This window comes from Phaenicophaeus curvirostris, chromosome 1 (genome assembly GCF_032191515.1).
Source record: "Phaenicophaeus curvirostris isolate KB17595 chromosome 1, BPBGC_Pcur_1.0, whole genome shotgun sequence".
In the NCBI taxonomy this organism is placed as follows: domain Eukaryota; kingdom Metazoa; phylum Chordata; class Aves; order Cuculiformes; family Cuculidae; genus Phaenicophaeus; species Phaenicophaeus curvirostris.
The window spans coordinates 73482594-73503178 of record NC_091392.1 but is presented as its reverse complement, the minus strand read 5'-3'; the positions used below and the strand labels follow the sequence as shown (position 1 = coordinate 73503178).

At 40.8% G+C, this 20585-nt stretch overlaps 1 protein-coding gene across 2 annotated transcripts in view; it reads left to right on the top strand.

Moving 5' to 3' along the window:
• Window positions 1–20585, top strand: part of ITPR2 (inositol 1,4,5-trisphosphate receptor type 2) — a 998050-nt gene that overhangs the window by 30674 nt on the left and 946791 nt on the right. For both annotated transcript variants that reach the window (XR_011337952.1, XM_069863516.1), the window contains exons 2-6: window positions 2654–2724; window positions 11476–11591; window positions 13644–13730; window positions 14402–14560; window positions 20058–20156. Coding sequence is in view for 1 of the 2 variants with exons in the window: in XM_069863516.1 (XP_069719617.1) it covers window positions 2654–2724; window positions 11476–11591; window positions 13644–13730; window positions 14402–14560; window positions 20058–20156 (532 nt within the window). In the remaining variant the exon portion in view is untranslated. The remainder of the gene's footprint in view (window positions 1–2653; window positions 2725–11475; window positions 11592–13643; window positions 13731–14401; window positions 14561–20057; window positions 20157–20585) is intronic.

Below are 20585 nucleotides of genomic sequence, written 5' to 3'. Positions count from 1 at the left end.
GCTTGGGATATAAAATGGGATTTGTGCATCAGAGGAAGTGGTCTGTGTTTGAAGAGCCTTTTCTGTTCCAGTGTACAGAACAGGCTGAATTCTTGCATCGTGTGGAATCTGTAACTCTACTCTCACTATGGTACTGTTAACAAGCACCTCTGCCATGTGGCTAGATGAAAAGCCCTTACCAACTTCAGTGAAAACTGAATGTAAACAAGTAGCTAGTGAACACTTCAAAGGACATACTGCTGGAATACAGGATGGATGTCATTATATGGCGGTTTTGGGGATTAAATTGCTGAAAGACTGCTATATAGACAAAGCAATACTCTATTCAGATTTTTGTCCCGTGCAGTAAGCTACCTGGTAAGAAAAAAATAATCTGGAGTTGTGGCACTGAGCAAGGGCTCAGGAGATGAAGTTTCTGATCTGTCATTCTACTGTCCTACCACGTGTCAGTTAATCTTTCTGTCCTGTCATTTCGTGTCTGTAGGATGGGAGTAGAGCAGTTCTTTTCTCCTTTGTCTTGTCTCATGTCTGTGATTCCTAATGACTGCAGAACTCATTTGTGGTCCATATCTTTGTGCCTTTAGAGAATGCTTAAATGAAAGTGATTGATATTAATTGTTTGATGTCTATTTTCTGAGCCTTGGAAATCTGACATGTTTGTACACCACAGCTAACTGGCTGAGTGAGTGTGCAAGTTCTTGTTTGTTTTTCTGAGCACTAACACCTTGTTTTCTGTATGGCTTTTGTTACAGTGATGTGGTGCCACACTGAAAATTTCGCATTTCATGCAGTTGTAGCTGTCACAAGGGTGCAGAAGTTGTTCCCAAGGAACACAAGATGTTCCTTGTGAATTACACTCAGTTTCCAGTGCAGTGTCCTCCATCCTGACAGTGTTATGGCTCATTCACAAAGCCTTTGAGGGATTATGTTGAAGGGGAAGTACTTCTTGGCATTAAAAAACTTTGGGAAAGTTTCTATTAATGTAGTCCTCTTCAACCCTGTTTCTTCTCTGACTCCAGGTTTTAGGTGTTGTTTATATGAAGCTTTTGCCCATTAGATCATAGACAGAAGGGGTCTTACAGGACTGACTCTTCCCAAGTCCTGCTTTCCAAACCTCACTTTGTTCTTGTTAAGCTTGGCCTAACCTAGACTGTGAAAAGCACAACTCCGTAAGGCCATGGCACACTCCTGCCTGCTCCTGAAATAGTTGCTTCAATTCTCCTTCCTCGTTGACACCTCCCATTTGCATCCAAGTATGTTGTGAGATCCAAACTGCTGACTTCTAAAATTCTTTATCATTTTTCACTTCTGTTTCTGAGAGCTGTAGCCACACTGGGCCACTTGTCAGTGGTCAGCTTGCTAGAGGTAGAAAATTCATGGGAATGCTGGGGGGTCAGTCTTGCTGTGCTTGTGGCTAGATGTGAAGACTTCAACTTGAGTGAAAACTGAATGCATTCTGTTGGGTAATTTGACTGAACACAAATTGTGCTTTTTCTGGCAGTTGCCCACAGAAAATGCTGGTAGGACTGTTTTTGGGAAGTGACAGGCCAGTAGTGTGCCCTTAAACATTGTTTTCCTGCATAATTGTTTGAAACAGGCAGATTACTTATAGGATGCTTCCTGAAAGTAAGCTGAATTTATATTTAGGAAGTTCTGTGTTAAGTATAACAATTTATGTTTTTGAATTTTATTGTTTGTTTAACTTCTAAAATATTGTGAGAAATTGATTTGTTATTTAGATTTTTCTGCTGTGGATTAAATAAATGCTTATTCACTTTAGCAAAGGAAAATGTGGTACTGTGAGGTTTGATTGGAGTTGAATCTTAATTCCACATGGATCCTTAGAGGAAAAATACTGGAAATGGTGAAGAAGGATAACAGAATGTTTTAAGACTAAAATCCAAGGTGCTTTATCAGATTCCAGATTCAAATTCTAGATAAAACAGTGTTATGAAACAGCAAGTCATTGGAGAAACTCCCCTGCATGTCTGGATCATGTAAGCAGATCCACATATACTCTTGTACCCAAGTGAAGGGTGTTTTTTGTGCATCCCATTAAAAGTCCTCAGTGGGGATGCAGGAATCTGCAGGCATGGGACAGCTTAGAAGTATAGGGTCAAGCTAATCTACAGTGCTTTAAATGTTCTTTCCTCATGTCAGATATGAGTGTGCCTTCCCAACTGTTTCCTTTTGAGGCCTCACTGAAATGGCTCAGAGTCTCTTTGTTGAGTTTGATGGATTTTGGTTTATGCCCTAGGGTAATGGTTGTGAAAATCTGACAGCTGTGGAAGAGCAACTGTTTCTGATTCTGGGTTAATGGACTCCAACACAACAAACCAAGAATTTTACATGTGACATCAATGGATATGTTGTACCAAAAGGGACATTAACTGGATTTAAATTAAGTGGGATCTGAAACATAGACCATAATTTAGTCCGTTAGTAGAAATCCTCCTTCTTGAAGGCAAATGTAGAGTTTTCTTTTCTTGGTTATGCTTAGTAACTGAATAATAGAATTTATAATTTATATTTTGAATTAAATTGGAGAAATAGGTGAGCTTCTGTACCTATTGTGTGACAGGTATGTCTCTGCCTTTATATACAGTAAGTCAAAACCACGTTTAGGTAAACGTAATAACCTTTGTTTTTCTAGGTTGGTGGATGACCGGTGTGTGGTTCAGCCAGAGGCCGGTGACCTTGCTAATCCTCCAAAGAAGTTCAGAGGTCAGTAACTGGGGATGATTTGTTTTTAATGACCTATTGATGTGTATTCTAACTCCTTGAGCACTTTGCCGTACCAGACACACAACTTCCCAGATGCCTTCATGCTTTCTGAACACATTGCCAAAGTTTGAAACTGCAATGTGAATGACAGGTTTTGAGAACTGAATTCCAAATCAGCAAAGTCACAAAGGACAGGAGGAAAACGTGGGGAAAGGGTCTAATTTTCTTGTAACCCAAGAGTCAATTGCTCTGTTCTGTACACCAGATGCTGATCGCCCAGTGTATGACCAACTGCTTGCTCCAGCCTTGCCTTACTGTAAAAGGGCAACAAGCTGGTTAAGTTCAAAACTACTTGAGCTGCTGGTTTGTTTATTTCTTTTTTAAAGACAAGACAACGTTTTAAAGGACTGCATCCAAATATTTTGTCAGCTTTTTGTTTTCCGTTTGCTTAAAACCTTACCTGATTTTTCTCAACTTTCTTAGACTTCACATTGTAGATTTGGATAATTCTGATATTTTGCTTACTGCAAAAAAAACCAATGCAGTGACAGCGTGCAATTTGTACTTCTTGAATGCTAAAAATAATCCTGTGGTATCAGAAGTTCTGTGTGTTTATGCACAGGAAGAGAAAACCTCAGTCTTGTCTGTGCTTGATTTAAGCCATTGGCTCTAGTTTTGACAAAGTAGAGCCTTACTAGGCTGCTCCAGACTTCTTGTGGCTTACATGGGCTTGGATTCACACCTGTTATGAGATAATGACAGTTATGGCTTGCCTAGTTTACAACAAGGAAAATGTGTTTCATTACTGCTTGTATCTATCACAAGGGGTTGCACTGGAATTCTTAACTTTATTTTATTTCCAGTGTTTATTATACTATAGCATTTATTTGCTATTATTGCAAAAAACTTGCATTTAAAACATTGTAAGACTGAAGTTCTGCTTTCCCAGAGTATTCAGGATATGTCAGCAGTTGGTTCCAGTTCCAGCTGTGAACATACAGCACATCAGCAGGTCTTGGAGATTGTGAAAGTGAGGATATATACTTAGAAACTACTAGTGATAACTTTCAGTCACTTGTGTGGTGTATTGGAGTAACTTTATAGCAGAGGTGAGGATAGCATCCAGTTCTCCAGTGTGGCTTTCAGGGTACCTAACTGTGATTTCATCGTCTCGCTGCCTGTAAATACATGTTTAATTCACAGCTTCCAGACTGCACAAAATTTCAGGCGTGGATTCTTTGGACAGTATTTCTGTCACTTCACCACCCTAATGTGTTCCCAAAGTAGAACATATCCATGAGACAGGGGTCACTGTACAAGATTTGAATGTGATGGTATAATTGCAGAGTACAACCAAATGCCTATGGTCGAGGAGTGGAACACAGGTTAAAAAGACAGTCTTAGCTTTTTCATTGTTTGACATTTGAGGACTAGATTTTAGAACTTCAGTACAGTAGAGTTCTTTTATTTCAGTTCTGTGATGTTCTTTACTAGCTTGAAAAGGCAAACAAGGAAAAAGTTGATAATGTTCTGTGTTGAAATTTTCAAAAAAAAAAAACCCAACTCAAACCAATTTCAACAGCATCAAGAAGGTCTGGGCACTTTAATCCTGGATGCAAACTTATGGAACTCTCAGTGCTGATGGCATGCCATCAGTGATGGCAGTAGTACATATGTATGTAGATCAGATGTCAGAAGGGGAGGAGACACAGACAAAACGAACAGCTGTTTTCTGCTGCCAGGGGAATGCAAGGACTGCATGCCTGAGTTACATCCCAGCTTCTGTAGGGGAATGTTTTCTATTAGTCGTCGCCAGTTTTGGCTCTGTTCCCTATTGCAACCTCTGTCTGTTGCTTGCATAAGACATGCCTTTAACTGTAGTTGCCGCTGTTCTCTCTTCCCCACAGCATCTGCCACTCCTTGGGAATCTCCTCTTCTCCCTTTCCCTCTCTGCCCTCAAACTTGTTACTAGCTACTTTGCTCATCCTCACTGCTATCTCTTAGTTCCCTTTGGCTCTTTTCCTGTCAGTCTTCACCTCTTTCTGGTTTAGGGTGCACCCATGTCTGGCTGACTTTTGAAGTGGCTTGCTTAGCTATTGCTAGCATTGTGCTAATGTGCGCATTTGGAGGAACTGCAACATTGTAGAAGAAGCTACATTAGTGAAAAAGTGACTTTTGTGACCTTAATTGGTGCAACCCACCATGCTGTAACAACATGGTTATATTGTTAGGGGCTGCATCTAGCAGATTTTTTTTGCTGGTACAGGTATGTATAATCAAGTGGCATTCAGGAGACTGGCTGCAGCAAAGAGCAAGCCATTGTAAGATGAAGGGGAAAACAGCCAAGCAAGTCAAATTTGAAGTGTGGAAGCAGCAGAGGGTTTGATGAGAACACAGCAGGAACCTGCTGTCTAACTGGGATTTAGTGCCTGGTGCCACAGAGGTGTCTGTCTTACAAGATCAAGAAAAAGCACATCTCTGCCATGCTTTGAGAAATTTCTTAGCTCTGCTCAAGAGCACTAAGGCAAAAAAGTTGCTAAATGTTGTTCTTATAACCAAGAAATGTAAGCAAACCCCATATTTTTCCCCTCAAGAATCTTCTGGGAAATAGCATCCAATTAAAATGGCAAAGTTAATAAAACAAACAAAACTGCTTTGAGTAGGTTCTTGACATACAAAGATGACTTAGGCATGAATGATTAATTGGGTGATTAGACATAAGCAACTAAAAATAGCATCTAACAGCAGGAAGAGTAGGGCCACTTTAGTAATAGGAACTGCTATCTGTATGGTTTACAATGTTTTTATCACTGATAGCTGAACTGGCGTTGATTTGAGGTTAGAGCATGACCTAAGAGTCAAAGTAGTATGAGAAAGGCATGTTTCTAACAAGAAGTTTAGATTCCAAGGACTGACTCTGAAAACTAACATCAGAGGACTATGTTTGCTCTTTTTGGTAATATTTTATCAGCCTTTTCCCCAACAGGAGCAACAACAAAAAAAAAAAAATTGTGTTTTTCTAACTACTTGTACCCCTCCCACAGAGTTCACTCAGAGATCAAATTTAGGTACTGAGCTGTTGGCCTGAACTGAAAGCCTACGTAAAAAGGTGTCCCAAAATAGCAGTTTCGTTTTTGTTATGTGTTTACTTTCTTTTTTTTTGAGTGGGTGGTAGCTATTCTAGTTGTTTCTGAACATCCTATGAAACGTGTATTGTTAAGCTAAGGGAAGCTGTGGTTGCTTTTCATTTTATGTCCATATGAAGAAGCTGTGGTTCAGATTTCCTCTTCAGGCACACTGGAATGAACCTGGAGTAGTTCTGTGTTCATCAACGTGCATATCCAGATTTACATTAGTGCAAAGGAGGGCAGAATTTGGTCCCACGTGTTTCCTGAAGTCTGTTTTTTTAAAACAAACAAACAAACAAAAAACTGTTTACTATTTCACAGTTAAATTTAAGGGACTGATCAAGCCACGTGCTTCTTGTCCTGATTCTGACTGAAGCTAGAGAGGCACGTGATGTTGAGAGGGGAATGCTTATCCTGTTGCAGGGCCAGGTTCACAGAGATGAAGAACAGCGTGTCATAAAAGTCCTGTTGCTCTGAAGAAAATTCACATCATAGAACTGCAAATTTCCTTGGACTGTGACCTTAAACACACTTTGGCTTGAGGCTGTTATATCCAGTGGGAAACACTTTGAGCTTCCAAAGTGTAAAATAGCACAGATGAGACTGGCTTGTTGGTAAAATATACTAACTCTGAAAAAGGAGCAGAGGTTTCTCTTCTATTTTAAATAGAAAAGTACCTAAGCTCTGAAAAATCATTTGAACTTCTCTACATGTTATACTTCTTTTTCTTGAGGCATCTGCAATGAAAGTGATGTTTGAGTTGATAGATATACTCCTCTTGCCTTCCTCTCAATCTTCAGTCTCTTCTAAACTTTTCTGACATTGTTCTTTCCTCTTTTCTCCCTTCCATTCCGCTGTTTCCTTTCTTCCTCCTACCCTTCCCTCTGCTGTTTTCCTTTTCACTTGCCTTCTCCTACATAATTTTGTTTTGTAATTCTGTTTTCTTCTTGGTTTTGCTCCATTCCCTAGTTGCCTCCATTTTTTTTCTCCAAATCCTGATGACTTCTCCTGTTGTCCTCCTTAAGACTCTTCATTGCCCCACTCTTTGCCCCTTCACATTCCACTCTTCCCATTCTCACTTCAGTATTTTTTTCTGTATATTTGTCAAAACACATAGATTTGTATGCACTGTGATTTAATAACTTCCACTTACCCATTTGTCAGCGTTTTCATTTAAGTAAAGCCATGTGATAATTTCTCTCGTTCTGCGAATCATGGAAACCATCTGTGGTGGCCAAGAGTTGAATTTCTAACACTTTAAAAGAAAAAAAAAAGAAAAGGGATGCAGGGAGAGAAAGCATCTGACAGATACAGTCCTAAGCCATCTTTACCCAATATCAATATAAACATTTAAAAGGCATAATAATGATTTTCCTTGCAAACTTCCTGAGTATAGTGGCCTTTTGCTCAGAGGACGTAATGTGTGTGGTTGTTCCACCCACCATTGCCTTTTGAAGAATGGCATTTAGTGCACATTTGCAGGCGCAGGCAAATGGTCAGTTCAGTGCTGAAGTTGCAGCTTTCAATCTTTTGATTGTTCTGATTAATAAATGTATTTTTTCCCATAAATAAGTAATTTATCTATGTCTCAGTGTTAGTAGTTTGTCCTATTTTTTTACTTTCTAATAAGCCAAGATGTGGTGTAGGAGATTAAGCCTGGAGTGCGACCAGGGAGAGCTTCCCCCTTTTTTCCATTTTGTAAAGAAAAGTTGAAGTGATTTTTATTGTTTTAAAAATGTGTGTGTGTGGGCTGGGGTGGACAATATGTCTCATTTTCTCCATCTTCACTTCGTGCACAAGTAATTGAAATTTTGCCTGGAAGATTTTGTGGGTATGAGAAAACTGATGAAATTGCAGAAGTTGAACACATCAAAGTTTAGTAAGTGAAACTGACTGATCCTTTAAAGCTATTTGCTTTAAAGCTATTTGTTTACCTTTGATAGTGACGGCTTAATTAGTGTCCTCAGGAAGAGAAGCGTTTATGTAAAACTCCATAAAGTAATGAATTAGGAAGTAGGGCTATCTGAGAATGTCTGAAGAAGTTAGAAGAGACAGTCTGTCTCATGAATGGGTTGCTAGACGGACCTCCAGGAGGGCTGAGATTTTGATCTACTGTGTGTGCTGGGAAGTTGCTTTATAATCTTATGCCTCAGTTTCTCTTTTTTCCTGTTTATTTAAATTATAGCCTTTCTGGGGCAGGTACGGCTTCACCCGTTGCCCCCAGTGTTTAGGACCACAAAGCTTGAATTTACATAGTATTCTATTGTTACTCTAATGAAAGTAAGTAGAAAAAAGCAGAAAAAAAAATGAGATGACTTCTTCTTAATGTAACTGGAACCATACAAAACAGGTAGGGAAAAGCTTGTCTGGAAACAAAGATTTATTTTTTTGTTTTTTAGTCTATAAATTGAGGAAGATATAATTGAAATAATACTGGTTTTAAAAAGGTTCTTGGTATTTCAACTTCTAAAGCACTAGACTGGAAGTCAGGAAAACTGTGTTGTGCAGCATTGCTACAGATGGAGCTGTGTGGTGGCTGAGGTTATCTAGTGCCTGCTCTACATGTTCTTTTCTTTGAGAACTGTCATTAGGAAAAATGCAGCCACCTTTGGAAGGCAGACTCACTCAGTGCTGACTGTACATCTGTGCACATCTTGCATTTCTCTGCAGTGTGGTAGCACTGTGCTTTGCAACTCTGAGGGTGGGAAGTGGTGTGTTTACTCTAGTAGCAGGATGTGTGGGGAGTGAATGAGAACTGAAGACTGATCCTATAAAAAGAAGGTATTGTTACTTGAGAGAAATAAGTGTTTCATGAAGTCTTCTGAGCAGACATGTTAATTATAGATTGTTACAGAAAATAGCAGACTTTTTGTCTTATGAGCTGAAATCCTGATACTCAAAATCTCCTACAACATACAGAATGAATTAACAGTACAAAGTGTTTTGTAATTATTTTTTTTTTCCTTTTCAGTGTCCAGGATATTGTAGAAGTTACCTGGGAGTTATGTACTCTAGGTCGTGTGATATAGTTCGCATTGTAAATGTTCCCCTTTGAAACGAAAGTAAACACCTTTGCAAGGTGGTTTGGTTTGCTTTGATAAAGATGTGTAACACTTTCTCCTAGGAACAGCAACTCAGCACTGTGATTAGGGAGCAAACTGGTGAGGCCTTTGGGTCAGCGCCCAGGAAAGTTCTGCCACCAGAGTTGTTTTTGTATGAACAAGCTTTGGTGCTACAAATAATCCATCAAATGCTATGAAGGGAAGAGGCAGTGCAATTAAAAGCTTGGTATAACAATGGCCAATGTATGGGAGGCCAAATAGCATATTTACAGAACTAAAAGCATTGAAGCTTAGTTTGTGGCCTGAGAGCCAGCACTCTCAGCTCTGGAGTTGCAGGCAGTGGGAGGAATGTGTGGCACAGCCCTGCTTGTGGTTTTGGCAGCAGTAATATAAGATAGTTGTGCTTAGCTGGGCCTGATTGAAGTTGGGAGTGCTGCCTGTTTTATTTTGTTAAGTACTGTGAGTTCATTTTTACTTCAGAAAAACAAGACCAATCTTCACAATAGATTTTCCTTCCCTCTTCTGTTGTATCGCAGTTGTATCCTGCTTTAACTTGGTTTCAGTAACTCCTCACAGACTGTGATGGAGAATTTGACCTGGATCTCTTCTGCCTCTTCTCTGCATGAAAGAGTAATTCCATTGGACTTAAATGCTGAAAATGGGAATAGCATCTGCTTTGATATCTAGCATCATCTACAGAGAGATTACAAGTTTAATACCTGAATTTCCACTGGTAAGGGTGGAACAGAGTTAGGAAACTTTTCTTGTCACATGTATGATAGACAGGATTTCCCATATGTGCTGTTGTAAATTGGAGGGGTGGAACTAGTCCTAGATAGTTAGAAACTGCAGATGTTAAAGTAGGTCTGGGAGTTAGATAGTGAGTAGACAGCACTGTAAAACAGAAACCGTTTGCTGCTGACATCACTCAGTGGTTAAAAACCCAGGCAATGACTTTGAGATAGTTAGCTATTGCTTCCCTTGCTGATGTTTTTGTGACAGTAAGTGGTGAATGACTCCACTCCACTGTATTTAAAAAATGACATGCAAGGTTGGTAAATTCAGCAGGGTCACTTATGTGTTGATCCAGTGTGTAGTTGCTTTCCTTCTGTCTTTACCTTCCTGAGACTCTGACATGGAGCAGGGAGAAAGGAGGAAATTGTTCAGAGGTCATCCTTCTCTCAAGGTAGAGTAATTCTTGGAGTGCTTGGCCGTCAGTGACAGTTAAATATGGAGAGCTAATAATTTGGGACAGACCTTCCTTTGATGTCTATCAATCGCAGCCTATACTGGGGAACAGTTTCATAGTGTAATATACAAGCAGTCCTGTATGTTCTTACTAGTCTCACTGCAAAACTCTAATTGTTAATTAATGTTTTCCCATCCCTTCCTCTTGCCAGTAGATGCATGTGGGGTGTGAAAGAGCATTTACCAGCATTTGCTAAGTAAAATGTCTTTCAAGCTTAGTTTTTAGAGCTGTTGATGATCAGGACCATGCAAGACTAGGTATTGTTATCTGTTTAAAAGAAGTTTTGTTTGGATGACTTGTTTTGGGTAGATGCTCCATGAGCCTCTATTTCCAGTCTTCTGGACTGTCACAGGCCCAAAAAAATCCAAAAAGTCTCAAGTCAGAGGATGTCACAAAATTTAGTTTGTTTCAATTAATGTTAACCTGTAATTACTGATTCTGGTATTGGGAAATAAAGGTGAACAATTGAACAAACACTGAGGAAAGCACCCTTGGCTTCTATCCAGACACATCTCTCCCCCATTCTGATCCCCAGCTCCCAGACTACACGTGGTCCCCATGGGGAGGTGATGGAGAGGAGGATGGGGATTGGTGCGCTGTGACTTGCTTTCTTTTGCTTGCCCTGGTTTCTTACTGTGCGACTCCCCCTCGGTTGCAGGTCCCTCAATGTATGCCTGCTCCTCTGTCACTGCACAGCCACCCCACTGGGGTAATTTCTTTCAGGTGGCCTTCTCTCCCTCCTTAGCTGTTTTTCACCTGGTCTGTTGGATGGTGGTGGTGTTCGGTTTGTGTCACTTTGTTGTTTTTGCTGTTACGTTTTTTTAATCAATCTTAACAAAGGCACACATAGACCCGAATACGACATTAACCGTCGTGGTGACTTGTAGCTAGAGCCTGTGTGATTCTTTGTTTCAGCAGTGCCAGAAGGAGCAGGGTAGCCAGATATGCAGAAAGCAGGACTTTTTTCAATTTTCACATGCTTCCAAACAGCACATCTGTAACATTGTGGTGCAGCAAAGAGCACTGCTGAAGCAGCGAGCAGTTTTGCCTTTGGCAGGTTCACAAGCCTCTTACAGAGGTTGCAGGGAGGTTGCATGGACTGGAGATATATAGGGCATCAAAGGCTCTAGGTTCAACTCACATGTTCTGCTGCCTGGTTTTGTGGTATCATTGCCATCAAGCTGTTTGCTGACTATGTTTAAGCACTGGTATCTAGGTGTTTCTGGAGAAAGAAAATCAACCAAAGCATACTTACAAATGAAGGAAGTTTCTTTCACTGTTATTTATGAGTACTTCTTTTAATCTTCTACAGATTGCCTTTTCAAGGTGTGTCCTATGAACCGGTATTCAGCCCAGAAGCAATACTGGAAAGCCAAGCAAGCCAAACAAGGAAACCATACAGAAGCAGCACTGCTGAAGAAACTTCAAGTAAGAGACACCTGTATTTGTAATCTTATCTCAATTTGTAGGCTGTTGAATTACAATAGAATGAGAAAGAATGTGAACAAGTTCTTTGGGAGCCACCCTGATGGGTATTATTATGCCACTGTGGCAACTTTAGAGTCTCCTTAGCTCTCATACTTCCTTACTCACATCTACTGCCCCTGCCCTGGTTTTTATCTTATATTTGAGCTGGGGGTTGTCCCTTTGCTATAAGCAAAATATTGCTTTCAGAAGTTTTGTAAACTGAAGATGGAGTCCTTAAAATCAGGAGTGGGCTCTGTTTTAAATCATCCTATTATTTTAGGTGTCCTAGGATTTAGGCCGTGGGGTGGACAAAGAGGTATTTTCAGTGCTTTGGTCTGGGAAGTCCTCAGAACTGCAGTTGGCTGTGCTTTTGGTCTAGGTGATTCTTCTCTGAACCACCGGACAGATTCTATTTTGTATCAAATACAGTGTGGATGGAGCAGTTCCTCTGTCTCCAAAAAAGAGCTAGCCTGATGTTATAATTGGATGCATAATACTAAGTGGGGAAAAAAGGTCGTATCAAACCTGGTTAATAGTTTCATGTGCAGTCAAAAGGCTGCTAGGGCTTCCAGTTAAGAACAGCAATGAAGGCATATGGTGTATGGTTCACAGAATCACAGAATCACAGAATAACCAGGTTGGAAGAGACCCACTGGATCATCGAGTCCAACCGTTCCCATCAAACACTAAACCATATCCCTCAGCACCTCATCCACCCGTGCCTTAAACACCTCCAGGGAAGGTGAATCAACCACCTCCCTGGGCAGCCTGTTCCAGTGCCCAATGACCCTTTCTGTAAAGAATTTTTTCCTAACGTCTAGCCTAAACCTCCCCTGGCGGAGCTTGAGGCCATTCCCTCTTGTCCTGTCCCCTGTCACTTGGAAGAAGAGGCCAGCACCCTCCTCTCTACAACGTCCTTTCAGGTAGTTGTAGAGAGCAATGAGGTCACCCCTCAGCCTCCTCTTCTCCAGGCTAAACAACCCCAGCTCTCTCAGCCGTTCCTCATAAGGCCTATTCTCCAGCCCCTTCACCAGCTTTGTTGCCCTTCTCTGGACTCGTTCCAGAGCCTCAACATCCTTCTTGTGGTGAGAGGCCCAGAACTGAACACAGGATTCGAGGAGCGGTCTCACCAGTACAGAGGGAGGATAACCTCCCTGGACCTGCTGGTCATGCCGTTTCTGATACAAGCCAAGATGCCATTGGCCTTCTTGGCCACCTGGGCACACTGCTGGCTCATATTCAGTCGGTTGTCAACCAACACACCCAGGTCCCTCTCCTCCAGGCAGCTTTCTAGACAGACTTCTCCTAGTCTGTAGCACTGCAAAGGGTTGTTGTGCCCCAAGTGCAGGACCCGGCATTTGGCCTTGTTAAACCTCATGCCATTGGACTCTGCCCAGTGGTCCAGCCTGTTCAGATCCCTTTGCAGAGCCTCCCTACCCTCCAGCAGATCGACACTTCCACCCGGCTTAGTGTTGTCTGCAAACTTGCTAAGGGTGCACTCGATGCCTTCATCCAGATCATTGATGAAGACATTGAACAGGGCTGGACCCAGCACCGAGCCCTGGGGAACCCCACTTGTCACTGGCCTCCAGCTGGATTTCACACCATTTACCACCACACAGCAGTTAGAGGTAGGAGCTGAGAATTTGTTCTGTGGCTGTGTTTGACCGAGGCTTTTTGCTTAGCCTTGATTTTGCAATGTGTGGCCTGCTAGTTTTGTTTTGTTCAGGATGAAATAAAGCACCTGGAATTAATTTTTGTGCTTGAAAATTTTTAAAGTAGTATGCAATTCAGGCGTGATCCATAAATTGTGACTGAGTATCTATTCTGCTAATAAAAAAAACCAGAATCATTACACTGGGAGTGGATGCTAATATTTTCAGTGCAGTAGTGGCTGCAGATTGAAGGAAGCATTTTAAATATGTTGCCGTTTTTCTTTTACACTATCTGTTCCAGTGGCTGAATACAGGTACCGATTTTGTGGAGTTTAAAGAAATAATCTTTCTCTTGCAGCATGCAGCAGAACTGGAACAAAAGCAGAATGAAAGCGAGAACAGAAAGCTGTTGGGTGAAATTGTAAAATATAGCAATGTCATACAGGTAAACCTACTGAAATTCATCTGCCTTCTCTCAGAGCTGGAAAGGAAACAGTTGTTTCATTTCAAGGTTATGGTGAAAATGAAACTGACCTCTATAATCTGGATTGTAAAGGGTCAAGTGAACAGAACATGGTGAAGTATACAATATCATGTTTTTCTCTCTTGTTTTAAAGTCTACCAGAACTGCTGCATATTCATGTTTAAATAATATGTCATAATATAAATTTTATGTGTAATTTTTGTTGCTGAAGTTTAGAATCTGAATGTAAATGTTTATCTTTTACTTCAAGATTTGTTTCAAAATCATGTTTTAGAGGTGCTGTGCAGCTCCTTTTAAATCACTGAAGTAATTTGTACTTCTTGACATATAAATGAGACAGAAGTTATGTTCTTAAGTGCAAAACAACTTTCCTGTAATGGATGAAATTCCTGAAGGTAACATTGTTATTGCCCTACCCGTGTTGTATACACTGTGAAGTTGATTGCTGACACGTTTCTCTTAGTCTGAGATATACCATCTGTTTTCCTTAACTGTGGTATGCTATGATAACTCTCTTCTAGTTTTATTTTGTCTTTATTTATGTTATGGAAAAACACTACAGTGTGGAAGCCACTGACTGAAGGGAGAAGAAAAAGGCGAGAGTAATTTTTTAAATTATTATTTGTTCACAGCTACTGCACATAAAAAGTAACAAGTACCTCACAGTCAATAAGAGATTGCCAGCTCTTCTAGAGAAGAATGCTATGCGAGTGTCTCTGGATGCTGCAGGGAATGAGGGATCCTGGTTTTATATCCAGCCGTTCTGGAAACTGAGGAGTGAAGGTGACAATGTAAGTGAAAATATTGTGTAAAAGGGAGAAGGCACAGAGTTTCCAGACGACACATGATTTCTTTGCTACTGGCATAAATCGTGATAGATTAAGTTCACTGCTTGGGACTATTAGCTTTTATGTGTAACTAAAAAGTGTTAGCAAATGTTATGATCTAGAATAAGAAATATTGCCACATTCATCTGTGCCTCTGCCGACCTGTGGTGGATCGCCTTTGCTAAGCCCACCTGTTATGTGCAGATTTACAAAGCTGATGATTAGTCATAGTTTATGGTAGAGTAAAATTTTTTTTTAAAGTCTTTTTTTAAATAATCTGGGCAACATTTTTTTCAAGAGGTCAACAAAGAATATCTCTAGGAAATGCATCATATTTTTTTAAATCTTTATCTCCCCTCAACATGACAGTGGCATCTATGACTGAAATTGAGTTGGATTGTATGGTGGATCTTTTCTGGGTAGGTTTCAGTAGGAGCGTTGCATATTGGTAAGCGAAAGAATAGGAGAGCTTTTTGCTGCAAATCTGAGAGTTGCACCATGAGATCAAAACTCTGTTCTTCATTTAGATGGCTGTGGCTTGGTTAAGTGCCCATTGTGGAAAATTCAGATCTGCCTCTGGGAAGGCCACATGATGAACTTATGTGGTTTTATGTTGTAGACCTGGCTGGGAATGTTTGGCCTCTCTCCTCTGTGAAGTACATGGTGAAAGAACCCTCTCAGGATCACAGACAGGGATTGCCTGTTTTCTCGTGTATTTTCTCTCATTAACTTTGTGGTTACCCATCTCTTGGGATGCTATCCAGGATGAGCGTGGTTACTTGCAGTCCCTTTTGGCAATCTGTTGTGGGAAGGGGAAGGGCTATGTTCGCATCTCCTCTTCAGAAGCCTCTAAAAATCATAGTCTTGCCCTGCTCCATGCATTGAGCAGAAAGGTATATGAAAACCTCTCACCTTTTCTCCAAGCCTGTTGCAGAGAAAAAAAGCAAAAATGGGTAGTCCTCTGGGGCATCTCTGCACGGCTTTTCAACTGGGGAAGAGAGGTGTAGTGGATCAAACATAACCTTGGTATTCCTTTATCTCTTTGGAAAGAAAAAAGGTGACTTACTGCTTTCAGATTTTGACTTAATTTCTTAGAATAACATTGGTTCAGCATCATCTTCATTTCTCAAACCCTTATGGCTGGGAATGTGCTTGTCATGCTCTCCAGAGTGAGACCTTGGCGATCTCAGATTGTGATCTGCAAAGCTGTCATGAGCTCTTACAGCTGAGAGCAGCAGAATGATCTTAAGCCTTAAAAGTCATCCTTGATACAGGAGAGCTTTTGATTTAATTTGACACTGTTGTGGGCACATGAGAAATGTGAGACTTCTGAAGCCATTTTGCTGGTCTGAAGAGTTTGCAGATTGCTGCAACATCTCTCTTTGCAGTTTGTTCCCTGTGGGGCTGTACTTGACAAGCTCTGTGCTACAAAGGCTATGTGGGAAACTGTCAGGTTTTCTCCGAACTAAATAGCCTCTTTTGGAACCTGCCTGCTGCTCATTTGTCTGTCATCAGGTGTTCCCATGCAGAACTGGAGCTCACCATTGTATTTTGCAGAAGGAATCAATGGGTCCCAAGGTTTTCCTTCTTTCTTTCAGGCCCGCTTAGATCTGAAAATTTTCTTTGCAAACTTCTGGAGCTAAACATCAGTCCTTTGGTAGCTTTCTTACAACTGCTCTGGCAGTTTTCCCCTGCTTCAACAGTTGTAGAAACCAGGCATCTGTTGCAAGGGGGGAAGGCGTAGCAAACAGTGAGGAAAATCCTTCATTTGCCTCTCACAGATTGAAAGAGGCTCCAGTCTTGTACCCTCCCCTTCCCTCTCAGTTACTGTCAGACGTGTGCCCCCTAAAAAGCTAGTTTTTGAGGGACTCATCTACAAAACACCTAGTACCACGTGCTGGGGCGACTTTATTTACTCACTAGGTTAGATTTTGAAGGACTTTGTTTTTCTCTTTTGTACGCTTTTCTTCTTCTGACCTCTCAGGGCATGGAGTTAGCTGGGGATATCAGGCCCTTATTCTGTTTGGAAAATTTGTGGTTGTTTTTTTTTATTTTCAATTTCCATGCTAAAAGAAGGAAATTCCCCAAGAAAATGCATTTTAGAAAGTCTTTAGAACAGTAGAAGCAAGTGTTGAATTACTGATTTGATGACTACTACCGTGTCAGATAACCCAAGCAAGTAGATCCAAATATGCCATGTATTCTAAAAAAAGGGTTGTTTAGTCTAGGGGAAGCTGTGATGTAGGAAGTTTAATGTGTTACTTCCTGAGAAGTAATCGTGTTTGTTTAGCCTTGTGAAATATTTCAAAAATTATTTTTCTGAAGGAAGCTTAGCTTAGCTTTATTAGCAACTGATTAGTTAATGAAAAAAATGTTACTGAAAATCTACAGTAATAGGCATAACTCTGCAATACCTTATGCAAACTTTTATTAGGCATCTTTTAGCTTTCCTTCAATGGAAGATGTGACTGATTAAGGCTAGAACTGATTCCAGTTTGACTGAATAGCAAAATGTGCACCAATAGCAGGATTAGCTCTGTGTGGGCTGCATTTTTGATTGTTTGCCATTTGAAGGCTTAACCTTGCAGCATGCCAAGGGAGGTGGTCTTGGACTTGGGGAATGCCCAGCTATCTGTGGGAAAGTTCTGTTAATACTCCCGATCTTTGAAGTGTGTCAGCAGTGCAACCAGCAGATGTGGTTATAACATAAAAGCAATGGAGATGGAGTAGCAGAGCCTTCGGTGTGCCCGGTAACCTACTTGGATAGTTAGTCCAAACTGAAACCACTGCTACTGCATCTTCGCTGCTAATATACCATCTTGAAACTGCCAGTCTTTGTGATGCACTACACCTGTACTAGGGTATTTGCTCCGGCTTCTTGGTTGTGGTATAGATGTAGCTGTCAGGTGGGCTTTCGGGGCTTATGTGCAACCACGGCATTTGCTCTGCGTGATGCGCTAAGTGATGCCAGAGCTGGTCCTCTACCCAGAAGACAGAACACCATCAGCTTTTACTGTGGCTCTTCCTATTCTCAGTAAACCTTTTCTGCCAAAAGATGGACAAGTAGGGTTGCATGAATTTAGAAATTACCTTGTGCGGGAAGAACTTCACTGCATTCAAGACCGAAGGACCTTTTAGATTTATCTGGAATTCCAGAGCTGAATTCTCTATAAATTTCATCATTCTTTCTTTTCTAGACCAGAAAGGGTAAAGACTTTTGTCAAAGGAATCCAGAATGGAATCCTCAAAAGCTATGTTTCTGATGCAACTTTAACAAATTCATGTATATATGTAAGGAAGAAGTCCTAGAGATGTCAAATTACCTGCTGCAGGACTACAGGATACTGTGACCAGCTGTGCCCGAGGGCAGCTAAGGAAGAGGGCAAAGGTGTCAGTTTTAACCTTGGGAATACATTACTTTGTCTTCTATAATCTCTGTACAATTCTACAGGCAAAAATATGAGCCCATAAGCATGTGCGTGCTCTGCCTCCAGTGTTTTCGGCATACTGGGGTGTTATTTGGAGCCAGAAATTAAGTGGGCAGAGGATGGGAAGAACTCCAAAGAGCAGAATTACAGCTTGCCCAAGGCAGCTATGTGTAAGAAAACAGGATTCCCTCTTCGCTCTACTTTTGTTTTACCGCATCGCTGATAGACAGTGTATAAGAAACAAGTGCTGTGAAATTATCTCTATCCCTTCCTTCCCAGCTACCTATGGAGTTTAGATGCAAGCAGAAACAGAAGAAATAACAAGAACATAAGATATCTTTCTGCTTCTGTGGCAGCTGGCAGAGCTGGTCAGCATCAAGGCAGGTTACTGATGTGGGCTTGGAGCAGTGCAGGAGACAGAGAGAAACTGTGAGAGGAGTGGTTGCTTCCATGATAGTCACTGGTTTGCATTCAGAGATGCATTTCCCCTGCCCCCTCCCCCCCTTTTTTTTTCTTTTTAAATGAGATGCTCAGTTATGTGCTTTCTTACTAATTATGTTGGTATAGTCCTGGTGTACTTGCAGTAATTTGAAGTCCTGATTCCACTTTGCAGGGTGCAAGCCTGATTTTTGATTAATGAATTTTCTGGTCAAAACTTCTTAAAATGGGCTGTAAGTAAAGTCTGTGTGAAGCATGGCATGCAGGAATGTATTGCATAAGTAATGTATCTTAAGGGCATCTTGTCTTTGTTTTGGTTCCGTTAATGAACTTATTCATTACTTGGATCAAATAGGAATTTTATATGTAGTTTGAGCATGATGACACTGTGTTACTACTGTTTATTTTAGCTGTGTTAGTAGAGAACAGGCAACCTTCTTTTTCACCTCTGTAATAAGTGGCTCAAATTAACCTGTGTTGAAGTTACGCAAGGCTGAATTGAGCTTTTCTTTTTCATAGGAAATGATCTGCTGATCAATGCAGAAAGCATTTTTGTTTATTTGTGTTCCAAAAGAAAGCATGGCTTATGCAACATTTCAAATAGCAAAAATCACATGTAGCTACTTGTCTTCATATATGTGTGTTTGTGTGTGCTTATAATTGCTGTGAACAACATAAGCAAATCAGGACCCAGTGCCAACCAATCTATGTGGATCGATTTTTTGGTTTTAATTATTTACTTCCCTGCCTTCCCAGTTATGAATTGAATTCTCCATATGCATGTCTCAGGCACTTTTTAGGTCAAAGGTATTTTCATGTGTTGTTTTTCTCTGTCTATATAGGTAAAGAATTGCAAGGGCATGGGAATTTGCTTGCGGGGAAGTCACCTAGGAACTCCTCTTGTAGAAAGAAGGTGTCTCAGCTGATGTACTGGTTGCCTGGGCTGAGATCCAAACATTATTTTGGAAGTAACAGCAGAGGGAATGGAGTGTGTTCTCCTCTCTGAAGCTTCAGTGATTTATGTTCCTTTCCAGGTTGCAGTCATACAGTCTAAATCATAAAGCTTCTGAGTCTGTCCTGACATTTGCCAGAAGATGGTCCACACAGATGGTGTCACTGGACTTAAGAAGTCTTGTCACAGGCAATTTTTAAGGCTTTTGTGAAATTAAGGACATTGATGGAAGAAGTTAAACTGAAAGCAAGGGAAGGAAAAAAATCTTGCTGCCTGACTGCAGATTCTAAGCTTTCTCTGCCTTTTGGCTGGTAGTGTATATGGGATAAAGAATAGTAAATGTAATGTTTAGATTAACAAAACTGCTCTTGGAATTCATAGTTTCATATCTATTTCATGATATTGGATTTCTGTCGAACTGGGTGACATGCTTACTGAGAATGCAAGAATTAGTGTGGAATCTTGGACCGAAGCAATTGCAAAGGCATGAACAAACAGAGGTGGTGTGTGAATTGTCTGCGAATAAATTCACTGAGTGCCATTCCTAGAGCATGCATTTGAGTAGTTTTCTAAAAATGTTACATTACTTCATTTTATTGGATAATTACGTAGGTCTAAATTGCATTTTATTTCTGAATTCCAGGTTGTTGTGGGAGATAAAGTCGTATTGATGCCAGTCAACGCAGGGCAGCCTCTACATGCCAGCAACATTGAGCTTCTAGATAACCCTGGCTGCAAAGAGGTGAGGGAGGAGGGGTAATTGCTAATCTGAGATGTGTTATGCATTGTTCTTTACTGGTAATGAGAACCCCGCCATGTGCTTGATGCCAGTATCAAATATTGGTTTCATCTTGGCCTCAAAAAAACCAAGATGAAATATACTTATTCTTGGCACAGTTCTGCTTGGCACTGAAAGCTTTGTGAGGTTTGCTTGAGTAACTGAAACCCTCACTGATGTAAGAGTAAGGCCTTTAAAAACAGCTCTTCAGGTCATCCTGGTAGGCTGTAAATACAGAGTAGCATTTTGCCCACTGAATCCTCTCCAACATCAATGTTATTATCGACACTTGAGAGCTTTGGCACCAATGTTAGGAATTGTACAAATATACAGCTAAGCCAAGTCCCGTGCTACCGTAGATGTGATGTGGTCTTTTAGAAGAGTAGAAGGTCT